Source organism: Glycine max, chromosome 9 (assembly GCF_000004515.6).
Source record: "Glycine max cultivar Williams 82 chromosome 9, Glycine_max_v4.0, whole genome shotgun sequence".
NCBI classification, from domain to species: domain Eukaryota; kingdom Viridiplantae; phylum Streptophyta; class Magnoliopsida; order Fabales; family Fabaceae; genus Glycine; species Glycine max.
The window spans coordinates 3,406,006-3,432,307 of NC_038245.2; the positions used below are offsets into that span (position 1 = coordinate 3,406,006).

The 26,302-nt window shown below is 33.3% G+C and overlaps 2 protein-coding genes and 1 long non-coding RNA gene across 3 annotated transcripts; 1 reads left to right on the top strand and 2 right to left on the bottom strand.

The window, feature by feature from the left end:
- Positions 1-689: 689 nt before the first annotated feature.
- On the bottom strand, positions 690-2,221 carry LOC100781104 (meiotically up-regulated gene 184 protein). The gene is made up of 4 exons (XM_006586849.4): positions 2,055-2,221; positions 1,885-1,936; positions 1,693-1,760; positions 690-1,417 (listed from the first exon to the last, which is right to left on the bottom strand). The coding sequence occupies exons 1-4, from the start codon at positions 2,205-2,207 to the stop codon at positions 878-880; spliced, it is 813 nt and encodes a 270-aa protein (XP_006586912.1). The 5' UTR covers positions 2,208-2,221; the 3' UTR covers positions 690-877.
- Positions 2,222-6,463: 4,242 nt separating this feature from the next.
- LOC100808696 (uncharacterized) lies at positions 6,464-18,583 on the bottom strand. Its single transcript, XR_415839.3, has 3 exons — positions 17,690-18,583; positions 8,132-8,258; positions 6,464-8,042 (listed from the first exon to the last, which is right to left on the bottom strand). It is a non-coding gene; the product is annotated as an uncharacterized lncRNA (long non-coding RNA).
- On the top strand, positions 9,931-15,955 carry LOC100812454 (uncharacterized). Its single transcript, XM_041005358.1, has 7 exons — positions 9,931-11,174; positions 11,321-11,518; positions 12,943-13,215; positions 13,489-13,591; positions 14,130-14,248; positions 14,533-14,709; positions 14,973-15,955. Exons 1-7 carry the CDS (start codon positions 10,545-10,547, stop codon positions 15,720-15,722), a joined length of 2,250 nt encoding a protein of 749 aa, XP_040861292.1. The 5' UTR covers positions 9,931-10,544; the 3' UTR covers positions 15,723-15,955.
- Positions 18,584-26,302: the final 7,719 nt, after the last annotated feature.

Below are 26,302 nucleotides of genomic sequence, written 5' to 3' on the forward strand. Positions count from 1 at the left end.
TTAGGAAATAAAGAAGAATATCAAAGGAATGGAAGTATGCTTAGAGGCACAAATAATGAGCTTATAGTTAATGAACAGTTCTTCCACTTTAATTATTTGAAACACATTACAATGTATCCTAAAGGAGTTGCTGTAAACATTAAACACATTAGAGTGTAATTTGTTCAAAATACCGTATTAAATTAAATTGCTTTTGTATTTACAAAGAAATGTTTGTTTACATATTTTACAAAGAAATTGTGAAAGGAATTCCCATAATGCAAAGCCAGGGAACTAGCTACCGCTAGTACTGCATATATGACGTTGAGAAATGGTTTTCTGTCGCTCTAGTTAACAAGCAAAAGATTACTAATGCAAGCACATTGACATTACTTTTAGTAAGAACCAAGGTTTGATATTACGGACAAATGTAACTAATGCAGCCCTAATTGCAGTTGCAATCCGATTGCATAAACCCCAAAACCCTGAGTTGCGGTCAAAATTGCAATGACAAAACATTTTTTAAAACCTTAGTAGTAATGTACACATGCATGCTTTAGATTGCACTCATTGCTGCATTTCGGTACATACCCATGTATTAGTACTTACTACTTAGCTGTTTCATTTTAAGTGTATGTTTGGTAGCAAGGTTGAACTCAGTCAACTCAGCGTGATTTTTTGAAGCAACAAATAATTGCTTTTGTGGTGATTCTGCTATGATTTTGTATTCTCTATGATTTTTTATCACCAAGCCAAATTCACTATATAATAGCCTGCCATCGGAGGTTCTAAAAAGCTCCATAGCTCATACAAATTCTCAATGAAAAAAGAGACCAAAACATGTCAATCCCATTGCCCCAATTGAAAGTAAAAATGTAAGCTAGCATTTTGATGGGACTTAAGCAAATTTACTTCTTGTGAGCATGCTCCTTTGTGATCTGACCTCAAAAACCGGGGATGCATACTTGGCTTCCCCCTTGTCAGTGTCCACAAGATTTTGAGTGTGCAAGTACCAACACGCCTCAGAATTCTTGTAAACATTGCACCTCAGATGAGGGTATCCTTTGTACAAGTATTTCAATGGATTGAAAATAGGGATTTCTTTCTCAACTTTATGCTTGAAGCTGCTTCCATGTCTATAGTCATCTGGATTGTAGAGGGGAGATTCTTTCTTTGACATTGAATTTTTTCGCAGACAGTTCTCTATCACCTTGGTCTCCTCCTTCAGTCTTTCTCTCATGTCTCTAATATTTCTCAAAACTTTGTAAGATCTTGAGTCCCTAATGATATTCCATGTCTTGAAAGTTGAACAATTGGAATTGCCAGGGACATGTTTGGATGTACTATAAGGGATTCTATTGCACTCAAAGCAGAAATTCTTATGTCTCTTTAAGTCAAAAGCTTTCCTTTTTGCAGCATCAGACAGACATATATGTGCCTACAGAAAGCACAACAACAAAAAAAGTGAAGCCATGGCATGATTTGTGCTTTTTTTATTAAAGTATTAATTCCCAATCACGGGAAAACATTATACTTTAAATTTTATGCACTGTCACGATATACAAACACTTTACATTTCCAATAAAAAATCATGCTAACATGACATTTCAGATAGTTATTACTATAAAAAAACAAATTTATCCCTCACCACAATATATGATTAGATGACACTGTAACATCAGTATTAGTTAAAACATTATATCAGAAACTAACCTCAGAGACAAGCTTGAATGCAATTTCAGCCTTTGGGTGTGTATTCTTGTCCGGATGAAGTTGCAAGGCTGAACCAAAATAACAGTCCTTGTTATTATGCAGGAGAAAGAGGAAACAAATATTGCATAAAACCATAAAAAAATGAGTTTTTTTTTCCTTTCTATGAATATAAAAAAGAAGAGTTAAGCCTACCAAGTTTATGGTATTGCTTGCGAATGGTGTTCATCCCTGCATTTTCTTCCACCTATGAGAACCCAATAAGGAGAAATTTGCATCATAAAAAAGAACACACAAAAAAAAAAGTGGTAGTACCAAGTTTACAATTGCATCAACAAGAAAATTAAGGATAAAAAAACACTTACTCCAAGAATGCAATACCAATCTATGAAAGATGGCTTAGCATGGTTTGAGACATGTCTATGAACACACACAACTGAACGTGTGGAAATGGAGCAAACCTCCAACACCAACTGGGTCTTGTAATCTGATTGATCTTGTCCCATTCTTCTCCCCATATCTGATGGGAAAGGAATACAGAAGGGGGGGGGGGGGGGGGGGGGGTTACAAATAGTGAAAAGGTTAAGGTGGTGTTTGTTTTTTCAGAGGCAGTAATAAATAAAACTAATAACGGAGGTGGAGCGGTTTTGGAATAATAAAGAGCAAGCATTGCGAAGTAGGATCTTTTGTTTTTGAAGTGGGTCAGTTGGTGGGAACAAACAAGTAGAGAGAGATGGAGAGATTAACGTTATTTTCTCCAAATGGCACCAGTTGAGACATTTAGCTGTAACGTTTTTTTCTTTTATATGCTTTAATAACCTTTTGATATTCAAATTAATTTAAAATGAAACTAACATGCTCTTTGACCTCCCTATATTTCTTGCAAGTTGCAACCAATAACACACCCTGCCGCTGGAAATAGATTAACATCTCTTAGGCAACTGATATTTGTTAAAGTTTGATTATGCCATTTAACAATTCCTGTTGAGTTTTTCATATAATATATGCTATATTTAGGTTACTTTTTTTTTTGCTGAATATATTTAAGTCACTAAATATACAGCACATGATGCAATATAACTGGACATATTATTTAAAGGCTTGATTGTTTCATCATGACACACGTGCTCTAAATATAATGCTAAATTTGTAGTTGAAACTTATTTAAATATTATAAATTTCGATTACATATAATGAATTAATTTTATTTAATTTTAAAGCTAACAGGCACAGTTTATTTTTTAAGTTTTAATTTTAAAGTAATTTTCCTCTAAAAAAAGCTTTAATTTGAAATAATTTTTAATTAAAAAAAGCAAGTCAAACATTGCCTATGTTTAGATGAGATCTCAACTGCTAAAACATTAATTACTACCAGAAATTTTATCATCAATTGTGAATTCTTATGAGTCTAATATTTGGACTTTTCAAAGATTCTGTTTTGATCTTTCAATTCATTATATCAGGCTATAGTAAACAAAACAAAAAAAAAATAGAAACCATAGGCTATAGCCTGAGGCTATAGTGAAAAATTAGAAATCATATACTAGTTAGTATTGATGAAAAGGAAGACCCCTCCATTTTCAGGGTACAGGAAAACTCTTAATTTGAGACCCGTTACACTTCAATGATGCAGACTTACGGTAGTAGGTAGATGCCAATACACACGAAGGTTGAATACTTGAATCTTAGGCATAAATAAGAAGGTACCCTGGGGGGTGGGTGGTGAAAACATAATTATCTAATTCTCTTCCATCTTGCACCCTTAGTTCAATGAGCGTATCATTTTTCCATCTTCTTGGAATTCATCATATGAAAGTTGTTGTTAAGTATTAGGTGCAATGTGACAACTAGCATTGCAAAGCCTTCATTAGCATGAAATAAGAAGTAGCAACATTTTTTCTATAATTTTTATTGGTTGAATCATATATGATGGAATTTGATTAATTTGGGAATGAGACTTACTAAATGAAAAATAAAAGCCATATTCAAGGAGTAATATTTCTCTAGAAAATTTAGTTTCTCCTGGTTCAATATGATTTTGGTATTGAAATCTCTCAATTGCTCCAAACCCTTTCCAATTTTTCAAGTAGGGACAAAAGGGCTTTCACGAACACCATTTTTTTGTTAGATCACTATACTATTCAAGGACAGAGGTACTTATATTATTAAACTGTTCAAGTAGTTTATTACAAAATGAACCGATCACACCATTTTTTAACCTTACACTAATTTGTACCGATGAACAACGTGTAAATGACGAATGTATAAGATGTACTATGTACAATATAATAAATGTGGATATTGATCGATCACCAATATTTAATTATTCACATTATTCACCTGTATAAAACTAACATACACAAAATGCTCTGAGCGTATATATGGGGACTCATAATCTAGATATTTTCTTCACATGAAGTTGTACAAATTTGAAACAAAGAACGACTGATTAAGTAGAAGTATTTTATAATGCATTGGTAATTGAAGTTTTGTTTTGGACCAAGCAGGAAGCAACAACATCCACGATAGGTTTTCTTTTGCATAGAACCAATGCCAGGAAGAGTAGGAAAATACGAATAATTAATTTGTTGATGTTGCTCTCATAACCCAATATAAGGGTCAATAGAATATGATTGAATTCAAAACTAAAAAAAAGTGGATGAAAACAATTTTTGCAGAGTTGGGGTAAGGGTTGGAATACCAAAGTCTAAGCAACTGTGCCACTCATTTGCTAATTATATGAGATCTCCAAGTTCATGGCATCCCGAGGGAAAAGAGAAGTAATTTGCCGCTACCTATTTAAACAACTTTGAAAATAAGAAAGAGGAAAAGTTTGACCTATACTTTGAATGCATTAAGCATGGGTTATTCCTCTATGACTTTTTTAAAATTTGATATCCGTATCCAAGGTGAATTTAATGAAAAGAGACAAAAAAATGTTTCAGATAAAGTTTGGCTTAGTTGGTAAAAATTGAAACTGTATTTCAATTAGGACACAAGTTTATATCCCCATTTACTGTATAATGTTTTTTAAAAAACGGATATATATTTAGGATTATAAACATATTTTTTGCCTAATTTTTATGTACATTTGTTGTTGTGAATGAAGACATGTGTTCACATTGAGCTAATGCGAAGTGATATATGTGATTTGGGATTTAATATAAATTTATATTTCTTTTATGAGGGTGAATCCAGATCTTCTTGAATCTACTTATTAATTTGGTGGACATTTCTCTTTAAATAAACTAACTGGAACTACTTGATATTGATAAATTTCAGGGCTTACCCCAACTTTTCTAAAAACAAGAAGTTCATGTCTTTACATGAGACATGTAAGTCATGTCTATTAATAATTCAACAATCATTGGTGGAATCCTGCTTTCATGTGTCCACGGACACTGTTGATATCAATAATCACAATCACGATTGCTTCTAACTTCTAAGTACAACACTCTTTTTTGATACACGATTAAGTTTTTGATCAAATTTCATAATTTCATTACTCAGCCCATAATTTTCATTACTCATTTTGTAACTCGATAGAACAATACTCCCTTTTGTGCAGGGAGTACAGAAGTAAACTCCCATAATTTCAATGTCATTAATTTAGACTGATATTTGACAATAGTCATTAGCTTCACTCTCTTCTCTCATCACCGTATTTTTTTTTTTGTTCATCTATCATCACCATATGACATAAGGTTCCATGACACATCCGGGTTAAGGAGTGTGGGAGCATTCAGCTGTCCATAACCCAAGCTTTTTAATATATGTGTGTGTAAAAAAAAAAAAAAAATCTGTATAACATCTTTATGTAATTTTAACTTGAAATGCTTGCAAAACAATTAGTATACCAATAAACACTGCTCCAACTCAATGTACAAACAATGAAAATTATAAGAGCCATACAAGGAACCTTGGGCAAAAGAAAAAGGCCAGCAAATAAAGGTTTTCAAGGCTTGCTCATTTTTCTATTGGGCCAAACTTTACCTTCACACCAAACTTACATATAATATCATTAAACCAATATCAATATCCCTTTATAAATTACCAATAAAGTGAAAAACAGGAATTATCTTTTCATAGTAATTCAAAATTTAGAAGATTCTTATAAAATATAAATAAATACTAGGAATACATAGGATCTTCGTAACTTTTCACATGAAACTATAAATTATATGTAACGGTTCCGTATATTGAAAAACATAATTTTTTTAGTATATTACCTAATACAGTTTTATTATCCTCTAATGGGCAAATACTGACATATACTAATTTAATTTCATATCATCATTTGATTTGTTTGTCTAACGACTCACTTAATTTGATAATATAAAATAAAACTCACTAATAAAAAATAATTAATATTATTATCTTATAATATTAGTCTACATTAATGATTGAAATAAAAAACTCCAACACAACAACCAAACCATGTGGATTTTTTTTTTAAAAAAAGCAAACGTTGTAGGACTACTACATGGACATTGGATACGTAGATTGCACCTAGGTTCTATTAACAACCTATTTTTAGTAAAAATATTTAGAATTTCCTCTCTTTTTAATCTCTAAACTTATTAAGATTTCATTTTAGTCCTTAATTTTTATTTGGTCGTTACTTTAAATCTTGTTAGGCTATGATTTGAAAGATAGTAAACCCAGTCATTTATATTTTGAAATTGTAAAAGCAGAATGAGTAGTAAAGCTGCAACTGCAAAATTTGTCAGGAAACCGGCTGCACCACTTGAATGTAAATTAAAAGTATGTTTAGTCAAAGCACTTTCACTTACAAAGTTACATAAAAATTTACACCTCAACCTTCGAATAGGAAATTTTGAATTCTGAAACAACACAATAAGAATGCAATTTAGATTATTAAGACCCCATAGTAGAGGAAAGAGTTGAACGTGAATAAATTATTCAACCCTGGTGGTGAGTGAAGTTATAAATCCTTAGGGCTTAGCAGTCCCTTACTTTCCTCATCTTTCTCAAATGAAAAGAATGTGTCTATAATGTTGGCCTCTGATTGACCACTTTGCTAAAATTTGGACGTGGCTTTTCATCATATACACTTGAATTTCAGAGAAGCTTCTTCCTTGTATGTCAAGCTTCTTTAGGGACACCATTTAAGCATAATTTTCTTTTTAAGCAAGCTAACTTTTTTTAAAATCTTTCAATGAAATGAGAAGTAAAACTAAGTGAAGCAGAAAATAAGCTACTGCTTTCACTTGCAATTCTCACAAAACAACTCAACAATTATTCCAACACTCAGATTTATCCTAGGTTTGACAATGATTTTCAGATAGCTTATCAATTCTACTTCGGCTGAAACTGAATCATGAACAAAGTTAAAAGGATATCTGAACTTTTTGATTTATACCTTGCTCCCCAAGAGCCAAGATTATCTTATATCAGAAAGTTTGCCAATCCCGTAATTCCTAATAACATGTTAACATGAATCCACACACTGCCATGAAAATAAAAACATAACATTTGGAATGAAACAAACAGGCAAGGATGGTGATGAATCAATATTGCTTGTAAAAACTAAAGAGTAAAAAGACCAAATGAGGCATTGAAAATTAAAGCATTAACTAGATATCATATTATTGATCAGAAAGTTTATATCAGCAAGCAAAGGAGCACTCTTATCTGCATCAAAGTTTGAACAAGACAATTACCTCAATAAGCTCCAGTAAAATAATAACATCAAATTTCCAGGATTTTGAGTCATAAGTTAATTACTTAAGGCCACACATATCATCATTTCCATGAAAAATAAAAAAATATCATCATTTCCATGATGATATCTTCAAATTAAAGGTTCCAAGAGACCAAATGAACTGTTCAATCAAATTAAAAATTAATAATCCAGGTTTAGACAATAGTAGGATAAGCACTACTGCACTAGAATGGGACACAAACTACAAGGTTGAAGTCCACAAAAATTGCACAACAGTCATCAGTTAACCTTTTGATAAAAAGTGGAGGCTGCCATCCTCCATATTATCTTGAATATTATTCTTGCGTAATATAGCTATAATAGGGTAAGATGTTTCATCCTCCTCAAAACATTTCACAAACTTCTGCATGAGCATCTTCTCCTAAATTATAAACAGTGTAAATAAGCTAGCTTTCTTGTCTATCAAACCTTTTGCTTGTAGAAACTGGAGAACAGATTAAAAGCACTTGGAGTGATCCTTATATCCAAGGCTTAATTGTATATTTTACCACCAAACTATTTTATCCTCTTAGTAAGGGTAGAACCTCACCAATAGTAACAGTGGCAGTGCACGTACTTAGCTTTCCTTTTATCCAGGTTAGTAAGGCATTGTCTTTAGACCTATGCTCTAGTACAAAGAAAAGAGTATGAAAACACAAGTTAGACCTTGGCCAAAATAACGGTTGAATTAACACAAAACTATAGTCATACATTTACCTATAATGGTGGGGACTTCATATTCCATTTCTCCAAGAATGATTTTATATTGGATGTAGCCAACCAACCAATCCAATTAAGGAGGTATGGTAATGTCTCCCTCTCAGCCATGCTCAAGTTGATTTCCCTAATTATATATTTTCCCGGGGTCAAATTAAAATGATCCTTAATTATTCCTTTAAAAATGAATTCTGATGTTAACAAATTTGTCAATAATATCATATAGGTAGTCTTTCTTCTTAGTTCTTCATACGCAGGAGATTGTGATGTGATATATGAACAGGTGATAGTATGATTTGTTCCAACGTTTGATTCATTGATTAGATTATATTAGGACATGTGTTTAACTTTAATAAGATACAAGTTGGTTTCTCACTACTCATCTTTCCTGTTACTCATTTTTCTGATTAGATTATATTAGGGCATGTTTAGAAGGGTTAAAGATTTGATATAATCTCATCGTAAGTCAAACCATTAAAAATTATGTTATATATACTTTTAAATTAATTATTACAAAAGTGAATATATAATTTTAGATAATAGTGTTGAAAGAATATCATATTTAATTCAACTAACAATTTTATTTTTAAATTTATAAAAAAAAACAAAATTCATACTTGAGAGAAAAATGATTAAAATACAAGTATGAATTGAAGTTTTATATCAAATACTAATAAAAAAAATTAAATATCATATATAAAATTTTAAATAAAAATATGACATTAAATTCACTTTTAAACGTGGAATGGCCATACACATGTAAATGTTTGTGGATCAATTATTTACGACAGACACATCAAAACAGCACTCGGTTTTTCCGTGGGACTATTTCCAACCACATAATAATGAGACACCTCCACCTTCTAATTTGTTTAATCTTATCCTAATAGCCACACGATAGACAAAATACCATACATTAAGCAGCAAAACATATATCTACTATGCATGCATCCAATATTTTATTTCCTAGAAAGTACACCATTAAAGAACAAAGTGTACCCCACAGAAAAAAATTATACATCAACTATGGATCCCGCGGTGAATGTTGGGTTGGATCCAGCCACCAACCAATCTTATTGCACCGTATCCCTCGAGTCCCTGTGCCCCTGTGCCCCTAACCGCGGACCCACCCCTCATTGTCATGGTCTTTGTCTTACACTTATACGTTCTAAAATATTATTACTATAATTCAAGTTTTGTTATGTTAATAAATTATCATGGATTGAAATTTATTTTAACATAAATAATTAATTAAATACACTCTTAATTAGACACTTAAGATTTATGTTACTTTATAAAAATAAAAGCCTTAAATATATTTTGATCTTTATTAAATATCTGAGTTTTTTCTTTGTTTCTCAACAATTTTTTATTTTGTTAATTTATTATGAGCTAAAATAAATTATTAAGGACAAAAAATAAAAGTTTTATTTTATTAGTATTTCATCACAAAATAATAAAAAATTAACATAAAAATCAGGTATTTATTAAGAATAAAAAATATATTTAAGATAAATCAAAATAAGTAAGTTTTTACTTCTTCGTTATCGAGATTAATTTATAAGTGTCTAACTGGTTTATCTAAGAACAACATTTTTTATATATATAAGTAAAACTAATTTAAAAGAAAATTTTTAAACAATCTGTTGAGTTAAATGTATAAATATTATATTTTTTTTTATTTTTGTATCTCTTTAAGTAGACCCATGATTTGTGTTGGAAAAAAATGGGGCAACACAATAACCCATGTGTTTCAACAACAAAAATAACCCATACTGTTTTGGTAAGTTAATGTTTTTTTTTTCAAAATTAATTTTGTAGTTAACATATCTGATTTGGAAAAAAGTGAATATTTAAGATTTAATGGTGAAAAATCAAGATTTCAATTAGAATATATTAATTATGTAAAAAATTTCTATAATGAAATTATTGACTTTTATATAATAAAATTTAAAATCATATCTAGAGCAAATTACACTCTACCTTCTTATTTTTTTATGAAAATTACCCTTAACATTACATTCACACTTTCTTAATGTAATTTCTAATAAATTTAGAATCATATTTTTTTATTACAGTGATTATATATTACAATTAATTAAATTCACGTATTTATTAAAAAATACTCATGTTCATAATTAAAAATAATTTTATTTTCTTATTTTAGTATAATAATTTTTTTAACCACCGTTTAAACATATTATTCTAAAGATAAATAACTTTTAATGTTAATTATTTCAAATCGAATTCTTCCTAGCATTAATTCTTTCAAAATAGACTTTGACAAAAATCTAAAACCCAACAGTTTTAAAGTCTTTTCCAATTAAACAAATGTCACCATAATAGTAATCTACTTTATGTTTTTGTTATTCCATTTTCATCCCCAACGTGCCCACTCTCCCACTCATTATACATGCCTCACCCTTCCCAATTTACCCTTACATTATCCCCAAATATCCCAAATAACCAAGGGCATTATGGTAATCATGTCAAAACAGTAACACCCAGCTTCTTGTTTCTGATGATGTGTTTCCAAGTGGGTAACCTTCCCCATAAAGAGAAAGAACACCCCATTTTCTGTTTTTCTCTGTTACGTTTCAGATTTCACTTCTTAAGCCCAAAATTTATCATATTTTTCCAAACCCCATTATTATTTCCTCCTCCAAAAAACTCGTTCCCGTTTTCTTCATTCGTCGCGTTATTTTTTCGATTCTTGAGGCGCGTGGCCGATCTCTGGCGGCGCATGGCGGCGGGGACAATGGCGACGGCGGCCGGCGCGGCGGTGATGCTCTACTACGTGTTGAGCCGGCGGCTGGCGCGGAAGGAGGAGGACGAAGGCGAGGATCACGGCGGCGAGGTGTCGAAATCGAGCAGATCGGTTCGCCGGAGAAGGATTTCACGGCGGCCGGCGCAGGCTCCGGCGACGCTGCTGGAATCAATCGTGACGCTGTCAGAGACTTTAAGGTTCACTTATTCCGAGACTCTCGGGAAGTGGCCCATCGGCGATTTGGCCTTCGGCATCAACTACTTCATGCGCAAGCAGGTGAATTTTCTCAAATTCTTATTCAAATTGAAAGTTTTTTTAGTGAAATTCAGTGTTTTTCTGTTTCTGGGTATGTGGAAAGATGCAAGCTTTGGAATGATTGTGACATTTGGAGTAATGGGTGTGTTTGGTTTTGCACTTTGCAGGGTAATTTAGCTGTTGCAAGTGTGTATGCTGGGAGTGATTGTGTGCAGCTCAAAGGGGATGAGATAATTGTGGAGCTCTATGAGTTGTTGAGGCTTTTAACTTTGTGTATGCTTTTCTCCAAGAAGCCATTTCCTGTGTTTTTAGATTCTGCTGGGTTTTCCCTTGATGATGTGCTCATTCAGAAGCCAAAAGCTGGGGTATGCTTATTGTTTTGTCCTTATTCACTCTCTTTCTCTCTATGCTCTTTTACTTTTTTTATTTTTATTTGTGTACTTTATATATTTTGGGGGTGAGTGGTGGAGAGAAGTAGGACAAATCACACGCTCTCACTGAGAGTCTGACTCAGCCAACCAGTTGGGTTTAGAGATAGTGGCATCATTCTCACCAATGTTTAGAAGGAAAAAAATGCCAATGAATTGAATCCAAAGGTCATTGTATTTGTCTTGATCCTCTCTGTGTGAATATTTTTATATACTGAAAGAAAACCATTACCACAAAAACACAAGTTTTTATTCAGGTCCTTTTGTGTGTGACGTGAAGTGCTCTTACTTTTCCCACTTCATCATGCTCCCCAGATTTGGTTATATATGGAAAAGCTTTGTTGACTCTTTGAGATAAGGGGGAGCTATAGTTTGTGGTACTACCTGTGGTGTATTAGGCATTTTGAAAGTGACTCCTATTTTTTTTTCTATTCTATATTTTTGTTAACATTAAGAGACCCCTTGTGGTTTTAATAAGGAGAGAGATAGACACAAAATTAACACCACTCATCATGTCACATTAGAGAATCCTCTCCCGCTTGTAGTATTGTATTTGTATGTAAAACTTATGTTTTGTACTGGAAGTGTGTATGCTCTGATATAACTCAAGGGGTCTGAGTTTTTAATGAGATAAAACAAGGTGTATTTTAACAGATTTAAATCCACAAGAGATTTAAGACAAAATGAGTATATAAAGCAAGGCTTACATTTTTGCCCTTAAATTCTGCCAGTTTTACTTTTATCTTACCCTATAGCAAATAGCTTTACCACAACTAAATTTTTTTGTCAGCTACCCTGTTGTGAACCATCAGTATCTAGAGAAGTCTGGAATGTTGGCTTAGCATATGGACTAATCTGTTCAAGCAATCAGAGGCTTGCTATTAATGACCAAAAAATAACCCATAAGGAAGACTTATGTTGTACAAAACTGAGATGTTATAAATTCCCTATAAGATTATAATTTGGGTTGTTCATTTTATTTTATCACCATTTGAGGATTCTATGACTTGATGAAAAATGCTCTTGAAGGAAGGAATGCGAAAAATAGAAAAGTGAGGTAGGTATGATTGTTTATGTTAGTATGAGATGATGGTAATTGGTTACTACACTCGCATGTGCATGCACACATACACAGGTTTGGACTTTTGTTTTAATTCCAAAACTATTTATGACTCTATCTCCTATGGTAGTCTTTTACAAAATATGTTCTTTGTTCTACTTAGTCATGGAAAAGTATGCATCTGCTACTTTTCTCTCTCTCTCTCTTTTTTTTCCTATCTTACTTTCATCTTCTGAAGAATTTCCACACGCTTTTCTATTTTTTCCTCAATTTGATTCTATGGCATGATATTTTTTTGCAGCTTCTGAAGCCTGCATTTACCATTATACGTGATACACAATCAAAATGTTTACTTCTATTGATCCGGGGTACTCATAGCATAAAAGACACACTGACAGCTGCAACTGGTGCTGTTGTCCCCTTCCACCATTCAGTGTTAAATGATGGTGGGATAAGCAACTTGGTTTTAGGATATGCACACTGCGGTATGGTTGCTGCAGCTCGTTGGATTGCAAAGCTCTGCACTCCTACCCTACTTAAGGCTCTTGGTGAATGTCCACACTTCAAAGTCAAGGTATTGCTCTATTATTTTATTTGGGAAACTGTATCATTACATCAATGTCTACTGAGTTGATAACTCACCAGTAATTGACATATTCTAGTATCACAAGTTCTCTTTCATTTCTTTGTTTCTTACATCATGCCTTAGCACTCTAGATTCCCTTTTTCATAATTTATTTCTTCATTTTAAAATTGTATTTCAAATTTTATTCTATCTTGTGACTGTTGCATACATGCCTGTATAAGTATGTTTACTAAACAGTTATCCTATTTTATCTTTCTGTAGATTGTTGGGCACTCACTTGGTGGTGGTACTGCTGCACTGTTAACATATATTCTTAGAGAGCAGAAAGAGTTCTCTTCAAGCACGTGCGTCACATTTGCCCCAGGCATGTAGTTTTACTACTTAATGAATTCGATTATTTATTAGTTTTTGCATTTTTATAACTCCATCTCATTGTCTTGGATGGATTGTGTGAATGTGCATGCAAGTTCACTGAACTTTCTTGGTGGTGATATGAGATTTCCAATTACTCTACTTCAGCATATTATTATTGTCAAGGATGTACTATATCAATGTAGCTTGTACCTTGGTATTTGTTTGATGGCAAAAGTAATAATTTTCTGTTATAGTTTTAGCACTCAATTGAAGCATGGCTGGATGCCTATTTTTGCCTATAATGTAAAATTTAAATAGTGTCTAGTTACTTTTAACACTAAAGGAGAGATGAGTGAAAAATGCAAAATTTAATGATATATTTATTTGTTTTGAAATTCTTGTTTACTGTGATTGTTGTCCTTGATGGTTTGATTATTTTTCTTGCACAATTTGCTTTATGACATTGAATTTTCTTTAAAATGGGATCCTTTCCAGCCTTATCATACAAACATTGCTAATTTTTTGTATCATAATTGTTTCTTTTGCAGCTGCTTGCATGACATGGGAGTTAGCAGAATCAGGAAAACACTTTATCACTACCATCATCAATGGTTCTGACTTGGTGCCAACATTCTCAACTTCATCTATTGATGATCTCCGTTCTGAGGTGCGCTAGCTAGGACTTCAGATGGTTTTGACAAACATTGATGCTAGGACTTCAGATGGTTTTGACAAACATTGATGTTCATTACATAATTCGTGGAGCCATTACTGTTAGACTAGTTTTAATCTAAAGTGCCTTTTTTCTTTGTTAATCAGACCAATAATTTAGAAAACTTACGTAAAAATTAATTAAATAAGAGGGAAAATGGACCACATTGGAGTTGCAATAGAGTGATAGACAGTTTGTGATGTGATCTTGTTCTTCTTACTTAAGTTGGTTTCTATCAGGTCACTGCATCCTCTTGGTTGAATGATCTACGGGATCAGGTTGAACATACAAAGGTCCTGAATGTTGTTTACCGCTCTGCAACTGCACTTGGGTCTCGCTTACCATCTATATCTAGTGCAAAAGCTAGGGTAGCTGGTGCTGGTGCTATTCTGTGGCCAGTAACCAGTGGCACTCAGGTAACTTCAAGCTCTTTGATCTCCAATTGACATTATTTCACAGTATGCAGTAAGTACATAGTGCTCTTTGGGATGTAGTTTTCAGTTAGGAGTTGATCAGAAATTGTCTAAGTTGTAGTTATTATCTGTGCTTAACATGAAGGGATGTTTTGTTGTATCTGTTGACCTTGACACTTATATGACTAGATGTTCATTTTGTTCAGGATTTCTCATATATAATAATGCGTCCTTAATCTGATGGAGATCCCATTTTATACTTGCAGGTTGTGATGAAGCGTGCACAAAGTGTTGCTGAAGCTGTTGTCAGAACTCGCTCATCATTGTCATCATGGTCTTGCATGAGTGCCCGGCGTCGAAATGTGGGTCCATCAGTAAACTCTAAAACTGAGGACTTAACTGAAACCTCTCTAATATCCGAGAGAAGCACTGATTCTCACATGACTGAAGAGGTAGTAAGAGAACCTATGCTTAAGGACGAAAGTACTTCCTCAAGTGGAGGATCTGGCCATGATGACACTGATGAAGAGGAACAACTCATTCCTGCTAATGAAGACATTACTGCGTCTGCCGTTGACGACTTCACAGAAGGCCAGTTATGGTATGAACTGGAGAAGGAGCTTCAGAGACAGGATAATACTATGAACATTGATGCTCAAGAAGAGGCTGCAGCAGCAAAAGAGATCACAGAAGAAGAGAATCAACTGGTTGATGCTGCTGCAGAATGCAGTTGCAGTTCAATCACAACATCAGACAACTTGGACAGCCATCGATTTTATCCCCCTGGCAGGATCATGCACATTGTCTCCGTACCTTTGTCGGATGAGTCAAATTCAAATCCTGATGACCCTTTAGAAGAACATGTCGGCTTATATGAAACACCTAGAGAGCTGTACAGCAAACTCAGACTTTCAAGAACCATGATCAATGATCATTACATGCCAATGTATAAGAAGATGATGGAACTATTAATCCGAGAACTAGAGAAAGAAGGCAGCTGTAATGTTTTGGATTAACAGAAAACGAATTAGCAATTGCAGAATTGTTAGTGAATACAGATTTCAGTTCTCTTCTTTTTCCCTCTGTTGTAAAAAATTTTGATTGTACGGATTTGATTCTTTTAAGGTAGGTAAATGTATAGAATGAGAAAGTAATGATGTATTTACTGTTGATTTAAAAAGGTTAAGATTACAAGGTGTACTACAAGGTACTTCATTTCAAATCAACGGGAAATGCATTTTTTTTCTAACACATTTTCTCTTTTTAGAGTCAATTAGTATTAGTACTACATTAATTTAATTGCGCTGTTCATGAATGGTTCATATGCAATCAACACTCCTAAATCACTAGGGGTTGGGTGTTGCAATTAAGATACATTTATGTAATTCATGAGTTAACATAAATCAGCAACAACTTACGTTTGCCCTGTAGCAGTTTGTGCATTACTAAATTTGAGAGATTAATATATTTATTAATCGTAACGCTCGTTTATATTCCTTGTGAATTCTTCTATCAGGCCTTGAGCATAGAGCTGATAAATGCGAGAGATCTGAATACGACGAGTGATTATTGTTTGACTATGATTCTCGAATATTCGAAATTTACGAATATCCATATAGTTTATACTGATTACTGATACACGAATTATGTAGTCACCTTCGTATTAAAGGCTCAAAAGCTTGACAATCTCTTATCATCAAAATACTTGATGCACTTTTTTCTTCATTGGACAATGAAGGGATCTCGTTATCTTTATTTATTTTTTCTTTTTGAGGAGCATCATCTTTACTTGAATATAACATTTTTATTAAAATTTGATAACGATTTTGCCTTTTCAATCAATTTTCAAGAGATTAAGGATTAATATGATCATTATGGGAAAGCAATTTGTCAATATATCTATATTAATATAAAAGCAATTTATAAATGACTTGAATAACATTTTAGTCCCTACCTTTTCCTCCCATTTTTAGTCCCTGTTCACTGCTTCTAGTCCTATATTGCTCCAGAATATTGCACCTTTGGTCCCACAGTAAACTAATGTTTGTTATTGGACACGTGACTAATGGTGTGCCATGAGTTGATATTAACTTACACACATGCAATATATAATTCTTTTACACACATGATTAGGTCAGTTGTGTTGATGCTGTTCTTAGGCTTGATATTAACTTACACCAAATCGGAAGAATAAATATCGTGACTGTATTATTAAAGAATGTATTGTTTATATATTTGCAGAATCAAACCATTTATCCCATCTGCCATCACTTTACATAGACATATTCATAGCAGTAAAAATTTCACTAATTCTGTTAATTTACTGGGAATTAGGCAGTAGCTGAAGCTGGTACTGTTTGGTTTCCACAAAACTGAGAACCTCTGTTGTTTCCCACATTGAAATCAAATTGAGAAGGAATATGTGGAAACATTTAAAAGAGGAAAAGTAGACATAAGCTAGAAAGAGGAACAATGTTGCCCATGAATTTGTGAACTATGTGAAGAAGAAATCCAATTCACACAATTGGAAATGCCACTACCACTAGGAAGAAAATTGCTGTCAGTTGATTATATGATTCTGTATTCTGCATCTGACAGTGACGACCATTTGACCAAGAAAACAATAGCCAACTGGAAATCTTCTAGATGAAATTTGGTGATTTTATACTTCAGAAAATGCTAAGAAGTGTTCTTATTAGGGCAACAGTTAAGGAACTAAAAATAGAGTATTTTTGAGGGAAAGTGTTACAATACTCTTCCTCAATACAACTAGTTAAGGAACCAAGAATCCGATACCTTTACATCGATTATGAGGAATAGTGGGGAAAGTGAAGGTGGTAGTTAAGTTAGTTATTCGAGGAGATATAAGATGAGTTGGATGATTAAACGAGAACAGAAGAGGAAAAGGTCCAGTTCCATCCCTCTACTAACAAAATTAACATTCAAACCAACTAATATTTGTGGATAAAAAAAAATTAGTTACCGGAGAGGAGAGAGCCGAAGCCGCAGATGGAGATGTGGCCGTCGTGAGAGAAGAGAGATTTGCGTTGGACTCATCGCTGAGTTCGGTGACCGGAGTGGGTGGTGATGATCGGAGAGCGGCGGAGGACATGGCGGGTTTGGAGGGAGAAAGTGGAGAGAGTGACGCGTGGATGACACGCGCGAGAGGCGAGTGGTGAGAGTTGGAAGGGGATGCTTATGGAGGTAGTGTTGGTGGCTGCTGCTCATTGCGGATTCGAGACGCAGCGATAAGTATTACTACTCCAAGGAGTTAGTCTCTGATATATTTTTCAAAACATACTTTCTTTACTAATTAAAATTTATTAGAATGTATTGTTCCTGATCTTAAATATGAAAAAAAACAAATAAAAGTAGTTAAAATAATTAATTGTAAGTAATACAAGAATAACAACAAAACCTTATCTCCTTAATGTGATTAAGTGCGGCTGGTTACATAAATCATATGACTCCACAAAGTTAAAAATCTAAGCTTTAGTAATTTTGTTTGGCCTGATATCTCCATAATGTCCTTTTTGGTCTTCATCTTTACCGTTTCATAGGATTAATATTAAATATCATGTAATTTATACTTCTAATTCACATCATGTATTCTTTGTAGATGCTTAAATCACTAAAGTCAAATTTTTATTTTTATAATTTTTTTCCGATTAGTGTTACATCAATCTTTTTTTTATGTACAATCATTTGTATTCTATTTTTTTTATATTACTCATTTTCATGTGATTTTTTTATTATGATATTTTTTTTTAAAAATATTAGTTAAGTTTTATGGTTTTAAAGTAGGTAAATCTAATAAGACAAATTTCATATTTTTAAGTTATTAAAAAAAATTCAAATAACGACTTAAAATAACAAAATTATCATTATTATGGAAGGACAACATTAACTAAAATTTGAGAGTTAAATGACCAAAATTAATTTTTAAGAGATAAAGGAGAAAAATAAATTTTAGTAAAATGTTAAAGAATAAAAAATATATTTTAATCTAATTTTACATCCTCAACCAATTAAGAATGACTTTAGATATGACATTTTAAATAATTATTATAAAAATTAATAATCTCACTAAAAATATTCTGCATCAGAACAAATTTTTGTATGCAATTAAGATTTCATGCTATTTTAGACAAAGAAATGTAAAAGCAAAATACAAGTGTGATCACACCAACTTGTTCTTAGATGAATTTTTGTTCTGTAGATTTTATGAAGTTATAGAAACTATAACATTCACCTTTCTCTTGCGTTTCCATTCATGCATGGCGCATTTCACCGGCCTTTGGGCTTCTTTTTCTTTATATGGCATAGGAGCAACAATTTTGACAGCTTATTGGTTGAAAATAACATCTCATACCTGAGATCGAAACAGAAGCAATTACATAAACTCTACACTTGCAACATATTCATAATTCTATTTCATCACATGCGCAAGTGACATACTCACTATAATATCTTTGGGATTTGACTCCTCTAAACTGAGGAATGATAAAGTAATACTATCAGTTACCGATGAGGAAATCAATGTGATATCAACACGTACACATTTACGATTTGTTATGCATATATGCACATAATATTAACTGTTAATTTCTCATCAGCAACTAGATTATTTATTTTACTCTCGAAAGTGAACTTCAGTTAGATGGATGCATATCATTGTTACTAGACCAATCAAGCATGATGATCTTCATTCAGCAAGTAGGTCTAACATACTATTCATGAAACAATTGCATTGCGCTTTATATACACTTGTGCTTTTTGGCTTTGGTAGAAAACTGACCAAAAAGGAGTTATTGTATGATTGAAGAGATTAGTTCAAAATCCTTCACACAGTAGTCACCTAATGCTTTGGAGATTGCTAGTTCTGTGGTCTTCCAATTTGGCATCCAAACCCTGTACACTCCTGGTTCCTCCTCTGAGATTAACAAAAACAAGACTTAAATTTTGACAATGAAGACAAATACATTATGTTGTGACTTGTTAGTGTGTAAGAGAGAGAGAGTATACTTGGTAAATTTGGCTTCAAGACAATGGTAAGATGAGCAGAAGTCAAGGTGCCATTCTCTGAAGTGGCTACCAAGACAGAGAGTCACCAAGGATGTTCACCCTGAAACATTAGAGACAAGAACTTTAAGGCTACTTCTGATTATTACATCAAGCTAAGATCTACTAGTATAGCTCATAATTTGAGCTTGACCAACAAATTTTCTGCTCATTCCAAATTATGTCATCAACAAATATGTAATTGTTTCGTGGTTAATTCAAGATTAAGGAAAATATTGATAATCATCTATAGTTGGTTCTAATGATAAAAAGGTTGGTGCCTAGTAAGTAGTAACTTTGTGGTTACAAGTTCAAGTTGTGAAAGCAGCCTTTCCAGTCTATGGCTGCATAAAGTCTAACAAACACTGTGCTATCAGTTTTCAAATATTTCAATTAGAGTACCTTTGAATGCTTTTTGCAGTCCATGGCATCATAAGTTTACAAAAAAAGCTTGTAGTCAAAATCTAACTGCCTGATTGACAGTTTTAAAAAAGATTAACATATACCATTGACTATAAAATTAATTTTGAACTGTTGAATGTAATTGATATGTCAAATGTATGTCTAAATTAATCTTGGTAAAAATATTAACAGCGGAATATGTGTCGTAGTATATAAAATTGATTATGAGATGTAATCAATCGGGCACTAAAATTACATAATTTATGTGAAATTCTGAATAATGTATCACTCATACCAGGGATATTTTTGATAGGCAATAGGAATTATGAGTGGTGGAAAATCTCACGTCTACTAGAGATATGGTTAGTTTGGAAGGTGGTAATCTTTATCAGTCCCTTGAAGATAAACCCAAGAGTTCTGAGGTTGGAGTTTTGCAGGAAACAAAGGAAAAATGTAAGGAGTAATTCCGTGGGTGACAATTGTGCGGGAAATTCTGTTAGGAATGATGGACACATGAAAGGTGATCCGCAAAACTTGACTACGAGAAGGTTCACAAGGGCCCGCAGGGAGAAGTGCATTTAAGGGGTTATGCTCATTGAGGAAGGGCATGCTGTTGGTATGATTCTCTCTCTTCTGATCCCATCTTCTTCCTGAGCTCATCTTCATTCTCTGACCCCTTCTATTAATTTTGATTATTCATCTTCTCTCTGAACCAGGTTGACTCGATTGAACTGCCAGTGACGTTGATTCAGAATTCCAATTTTCCATATTTTTATTTCTATCTCAATATCATAAAAATCCAAACAAACAATTACTACATTGTACTATTCCTTAGTTCATATAATACATATGATATCGTTTCACTGTTTCAAAAAGCAAGATCGTCTTGAGGATTATGTGGTTGATAACACTACGGTGGAGTTGGAGCCAAAGGAAGTTTCCAAGATTTCACAAACCAGAAATGTAAGGCAAGAATTCATCACTGGAGGATATAAAAGTAGACATACCTGCACAATGTGAATGAATAGAGAGAGAATCAAAAGTTTTGAAATTTTATTGCACCGGTGTATTTGTAGATCTCATGGATATGCCCATGAAATCTGTAGCTAGTAATAGAACTTTAGGTTCTACACTAATACTGTGCATGTGGGGTCAGTAAAGCGAGAAGAAACAACTAAAGAATCATCAGTTGGAATTTCCACATCAAGTGAGTTCAGCTGTATCAACCTTATCAACCCTTGTGTTGGATGCATGGACTATCTGATGAGAATTACAATCCAAGGGCTATTTTTGATACTCATATTGAGATCAAAACTGAAGCATGTTTCTTGAAGAAATAGATTGAGGAAGTAGCTCCTGACATGACAAGACTTTGCTGCAACGAAAGCTTAAAAATCACATTAACTAACAAAATTGAGCAGTATAGATACAAGGATTCTGCTCATGTTAGAGTTGAGAAGCCAGCAATGCTAGTAGAGTAAAAACGGTGCAACCTTGTGACTTTTTTGGTAGAGATTATATTTTTTGAGATGAAAAAATGAGATCTTTTTTTTTTTTTTTCTGGATATAAGGGGCTAAAGCCCGAGAAAGAAACAAAGAAAGGAGCACTAGGGTGCAACAGAATTAGCTGCATCAGCTGCCAACAAGGGAGCAATGCAGTCTGGAACTACAAACAATACAGAAAAGGCATTTTGAATAGAAAAAGCACTTCAACCTTATTATGGTTTCTGAAAGCATGAGCAAAAACACAACTTACAGGGATTTGAGATAACTTATTAATTAACACTCATCCTTCTTATCACATGTGTTCCTCCTTATTAATGTTTAAGCCATCATCCAATATTTTAATATAAAGTTTCAGAATTTAATTACAATATACTCACACTATGAATTTTCTCATATTATATATATTATATCATTTAATCATTGTTATATATGATAAGATTATTAATTTTTATAATAATAATTTTAAAAAATATATCTATTATGATTTATAATTAATTAATAGTATAAAAAATTTACACTGTTAACATATTAAATGTAAATCAATATTAAACTCGAAGTTTCATTCTTGGTACATACAATCAGAAAAAGCCTGAACTTTTGTTGGAGACGAATTCATCCTTCAAAATGTTTCACCGGAGAACAATAAAAGATTAAAGGGTAGAGAACTCTATTAGAATAATAGGAGGAAAAAACTGTTGAAAGAAACAAGGAAATGTTTGTGCCGTGACACTAACCACTGCCCTAAAAGCAAATTCCGATGGACCGCAGGTGCAACCCAATATCTGGTTTGCTCCACAAGGTTTACACAACATTGTGTATGAACCCTTGCACTCGAGGCCAAACAATGCCCAGAAAAATACACAGATAAGAAATGGAGAAAAGATGGAAAGCTGAGGAAATTCTCTTTTTCTATTAAGTGTCACGTTGCTATCCTATATAATGCAAACTGATCAGTCTGTTGGCAAAGTTTTAATTGCCTTTTAAAACTAAAACTTATGAAGAAAATAAATGGCTAATTAAATCCATAAGGAAACCAACACGTATATATATACCAAGGAAACCATGCATTCAATCATTTTGAATTGGTATAAAGGTTTTTTTTTTTTGACAGAATGGTATAAAGGTTATGGCACAATTTTAGAACGGTAAAAACAAAAACTAATTACCACTTTAATGCCATTATTCCAACAAATCCCAAGTGTACATGCATGAACAGTTGAATCACCCACCATTCTTATTGGACAATTTTAGTGGTGTGGAGTGGATGAGAGGGGTGAGAGTGAAAGAAGAGGCAAATAGCTGATATATCATCAATAGCAATGCCTCTTCTCTTAGCGTTTCCATTCACCCATGGCGCATTTCACCATCCTTTGAGTTGCTTTTTTCCTTATGTGGCGTCAAACCTACAATTTTCACTGCTTCTTGGTTGGAAATAGCATCCCATACCTGAGATGAAAAACAGAAGTAATTACATTACTCCACACTTATATCATAGTCATAAATAATAAATTCCAATTTATCACATGAACAAGTGACATGCTCACTATAATATCATTTAGATTTGACTCCTCTAAAGTGAGGAAGAATAAAGCCATCCAAGTCGTTGAGAAAAACAACGATTGATATTTCAATACATTCAAGATTTGTTAATTATGCATATGCGTGTAATACTAATTGTTCACTTTTTCATCAATGACTTAATTAGATTATTTACTTTAATCTCTAAAGTGAGTTTCTCACTTCAGGTCTGCCGGATCCACATATTATTGCTAGTTAAGCATGATCTCTATTCAATGAGCTGGTCTGTTCATGAAACAATTACATATTTTTATACACTTTTGCATTTTGGCTTTGGTAAAAAACTGTCCATAAAAGGAACTATTGTATGATTAAAGAGACATGTGGAAAAGAAATAAATAAGGTGCATACCCATCTGCTGCAAAGATGAAAATTTCTTTATCTCACATCTGGCAAAGAGATTTGGCTAATCCTTTACACAGTAGTCACTAAAAGCTCTAGATACTTGTAGTCCTGGGGTGTTACCATTTGGCATCCAAACCCTGCACACTTCTGGTTCATCTTCCAAACAAAATACTCACCATCTACCTTGCATTATACACTCTGCCTCCTCAGAGATTAACAAAAACAAGACTAAAATTTCTGCAATAAAGACAAACACTTCTTATGTTGTGAGTGTGTAAGAGAGAACGTAGACTTGGTAAATATGGCTTCAAGTCAGTGGTAAGCTGAAGAGGAGTCAAGGTGCCATCTTCTGAAGTTGTTGGCAAAACAGCCCTAGAGTCGTCAATATTTGCTTTAGTGAGATGTTCATCCTGAAACTTTAGTGACAAGAATTTTAATTAGGCTACTTCTGATCAATACATCTGGTTAAGATCTAGTATATCTCTTCAAATTTAGAGGTTGACCAACAAAATATTCTGCTCATTCCAAATTATGTCATCAACAAACACGTAATTGTTTCATTAGGCTACTTCTGATCAATACATCTGGTTAAGATCTAGTATATCTCTTCAAATTTAGAGGTTGACCAACAAAATATTCTGCTCATTCCAAATTATGTCATCAACAAACACGTAATTGTTTCATTATTAATTCAAGACTAGGGAAAATATGGATAATAATCTGTAATTGGTTCTATTCTTTTTCTTTCTTGTATTATTAGTGAGGGTGTGTCTTGGTGCAATTATAAAAGGTTTTGCCAAGTAACTTGGTGGCCATCAAATACAACTATTTTCTCCCATCACCCTACGACTACAGTTTATTGTCCATTATTTTTCTATGCACTAGTACATGCAAGAATTTGGCTATGGTCTGTGTAGCAAACAAACCCATATTCTAAATTTATTGTTTCTTTTATTGATCTTTCGGAATGGCTCTGGACTCTGACAACCAAAATCTGGTGCACAATCTTTATTATGTTTTAGAACTCCCTGAAAAGGACCTTTTGACCTGATAAGAAAAAATGGGAACTATTGAATAGATGAGTTTGAATGCCTTACGTAAGTCTTCTGCTAAATCTGTATACTTGACCATATCACATGATCTACTTTGACAGCCATCCTTAAAAGTAAGAAAATGATAAGATGAACAAATAAAACAAAATCTTTAGGAACGAAATTTACTTTTATATAAAATATATATTATATGCAAGGGTAAGGCTGCGTACAACATCCCTCCCTCATACCTTCGCATAGCGAAGAGCCTCTGGGCAATGAGGTACGCTAGTTTATAAAATATATATTATATACAATCCATTCTGTCCTCTATTGACAAGAAAGGAGAAAGAGATGATGAAATAATATGGTGACCACAGTATCCTGCCAAATCAGATTAGTCAATGGCTTCATCTGGAGAGTCTTTGAATTTTGAATAAACAACAGAGAAATAAAAAAAAATACAACTGGTGCAGGTAGTTATATATGTTGAATTGTTTATATCTCATTTATCATCATATTTTTATCATACCTTTTTCTGAATGCATAAACAACGAAAGAAATATAGTACTCCTAAAACGTAAAAACAAAACTTTTCTTTTGTAGTGTGGGTTTGAGGAAGGTAGGAGAGCACTTGTCTCCTGGATATTTTACCACTTACAAGAATTTATGACATGAAGACACATTAACATTACAAGGTAATGTATCAATCCATATTCAAAAGAATGCCAGTGCCACAGCTTAAGCTATTATAAGTGTTTCAGTAAGTGGTAAAGGTGATGCTGAAGGTAAGAGCTTTCTGCTTTGACAGTACATGCATACAAGTATCTTCTTTGGTAGTTTTGGGGTACGCTTGCATACTATTTTCTTTTGAGTAATCATTACTCAGCTGTTTGTTTAAGAACTTAGTAGGTCCATCTGATAACTTCAAAATTATAAGAACTTGCGTTAGTAACTTGAATGTTGTAACAAATTAGGTTTTTATAGCATGAAATAATACACATTCTACTAATCTAAAGATTTTGTTGTAAACCACACGGAAAGGGAATACCTGGGATGATACGAAGCACAACCCAATTCCATTTGTTTAATGAAATCAATACATGGAGTCATGCAATTCCATTTGTTGTTTGCAACTGCTACATCTCAAGGTGTTCATTAGGCTGATCCCAAATCCTTTAAACATCTGCTGCGGCAGTGTAGAAATTTCTTTGGATGAAGATCGTAACACCATTGTAACCTCGATTTTGAACTCTTTTTTTATTTTTGGCTCTGCTATTTAGGAAGGCAGAACATCTATGGTCGTACATCACACATAGGTGATCTGATTCAATTGTGCCATTCCGAAGAGCTATGTACATTTCGACACTATCCTTTTTACCTTCACCCTCACCATCACTTATAGTATTGTTTGCTTCAATTCTTTCCAAGGTTGTGTCTCCATACTATCCAAGGGCGAAGCAGAAAATGAAGCCCTCCAGGGGAGAAGGTGGAGCTGAAGACAAATCAATAATTATACAATTATTTCTTGTCTTACACGTAAACAACTTGATAAAAATTATATTTATTTTATCATAATCATTGTAATTTTCAACATCATCGTGATTTGGTGCAGAGAGGTTTCAGTTTGCAAATTTCATCACATTGATCCGTGCATTCAACGCAATGGCCTC

Bases quoted from the DNA above. Each gene is read 5' to 3' on its own strand.
- LOC100781104 (XM_006586849.4), bottom strand. From the start codon at position 2,207: ATGGGGAGAAGAATGGGACAAGATCAATCAGATTACAAGACCCAGTTG. The intron at 1,761-1,884 runs GTAGGCTTAACT...ATTTTGGTTCAG, and splicing joins CAAGCAATACCATAAACTTG to CCTTGCAACTTCATCCGGAC. The intron at 1,418-1,692 runs GTTAGTTTCTGA...TGCTTTCTGTAG, and splicing joins CATTCAAGCTTGTCTCTGAG to GCACATATATGTCTGTCTGA.
- LOC100812454 (XM_041005358.1), top strand. From the start codon at position 10,545: ATGCCTCACCCTTCCCAATTTACCCTTACATTATCCCCAAATATCCCA. The intron at 13,216-13,488 runs GTATTGCTCTAT...ATCTTTCTGTAG, and splicing joins GTCCACACTTCAAAGTCAAG to ATTGTTGGGCACTCACTTGG. The intron at 14,249-14,532 runs GTGCGCTAGCTA...GGTTTCTATCAG, and splicing joins TTGATGATCTCCGTTCTGAG to GTCACTGCATCCTCTTGGTT.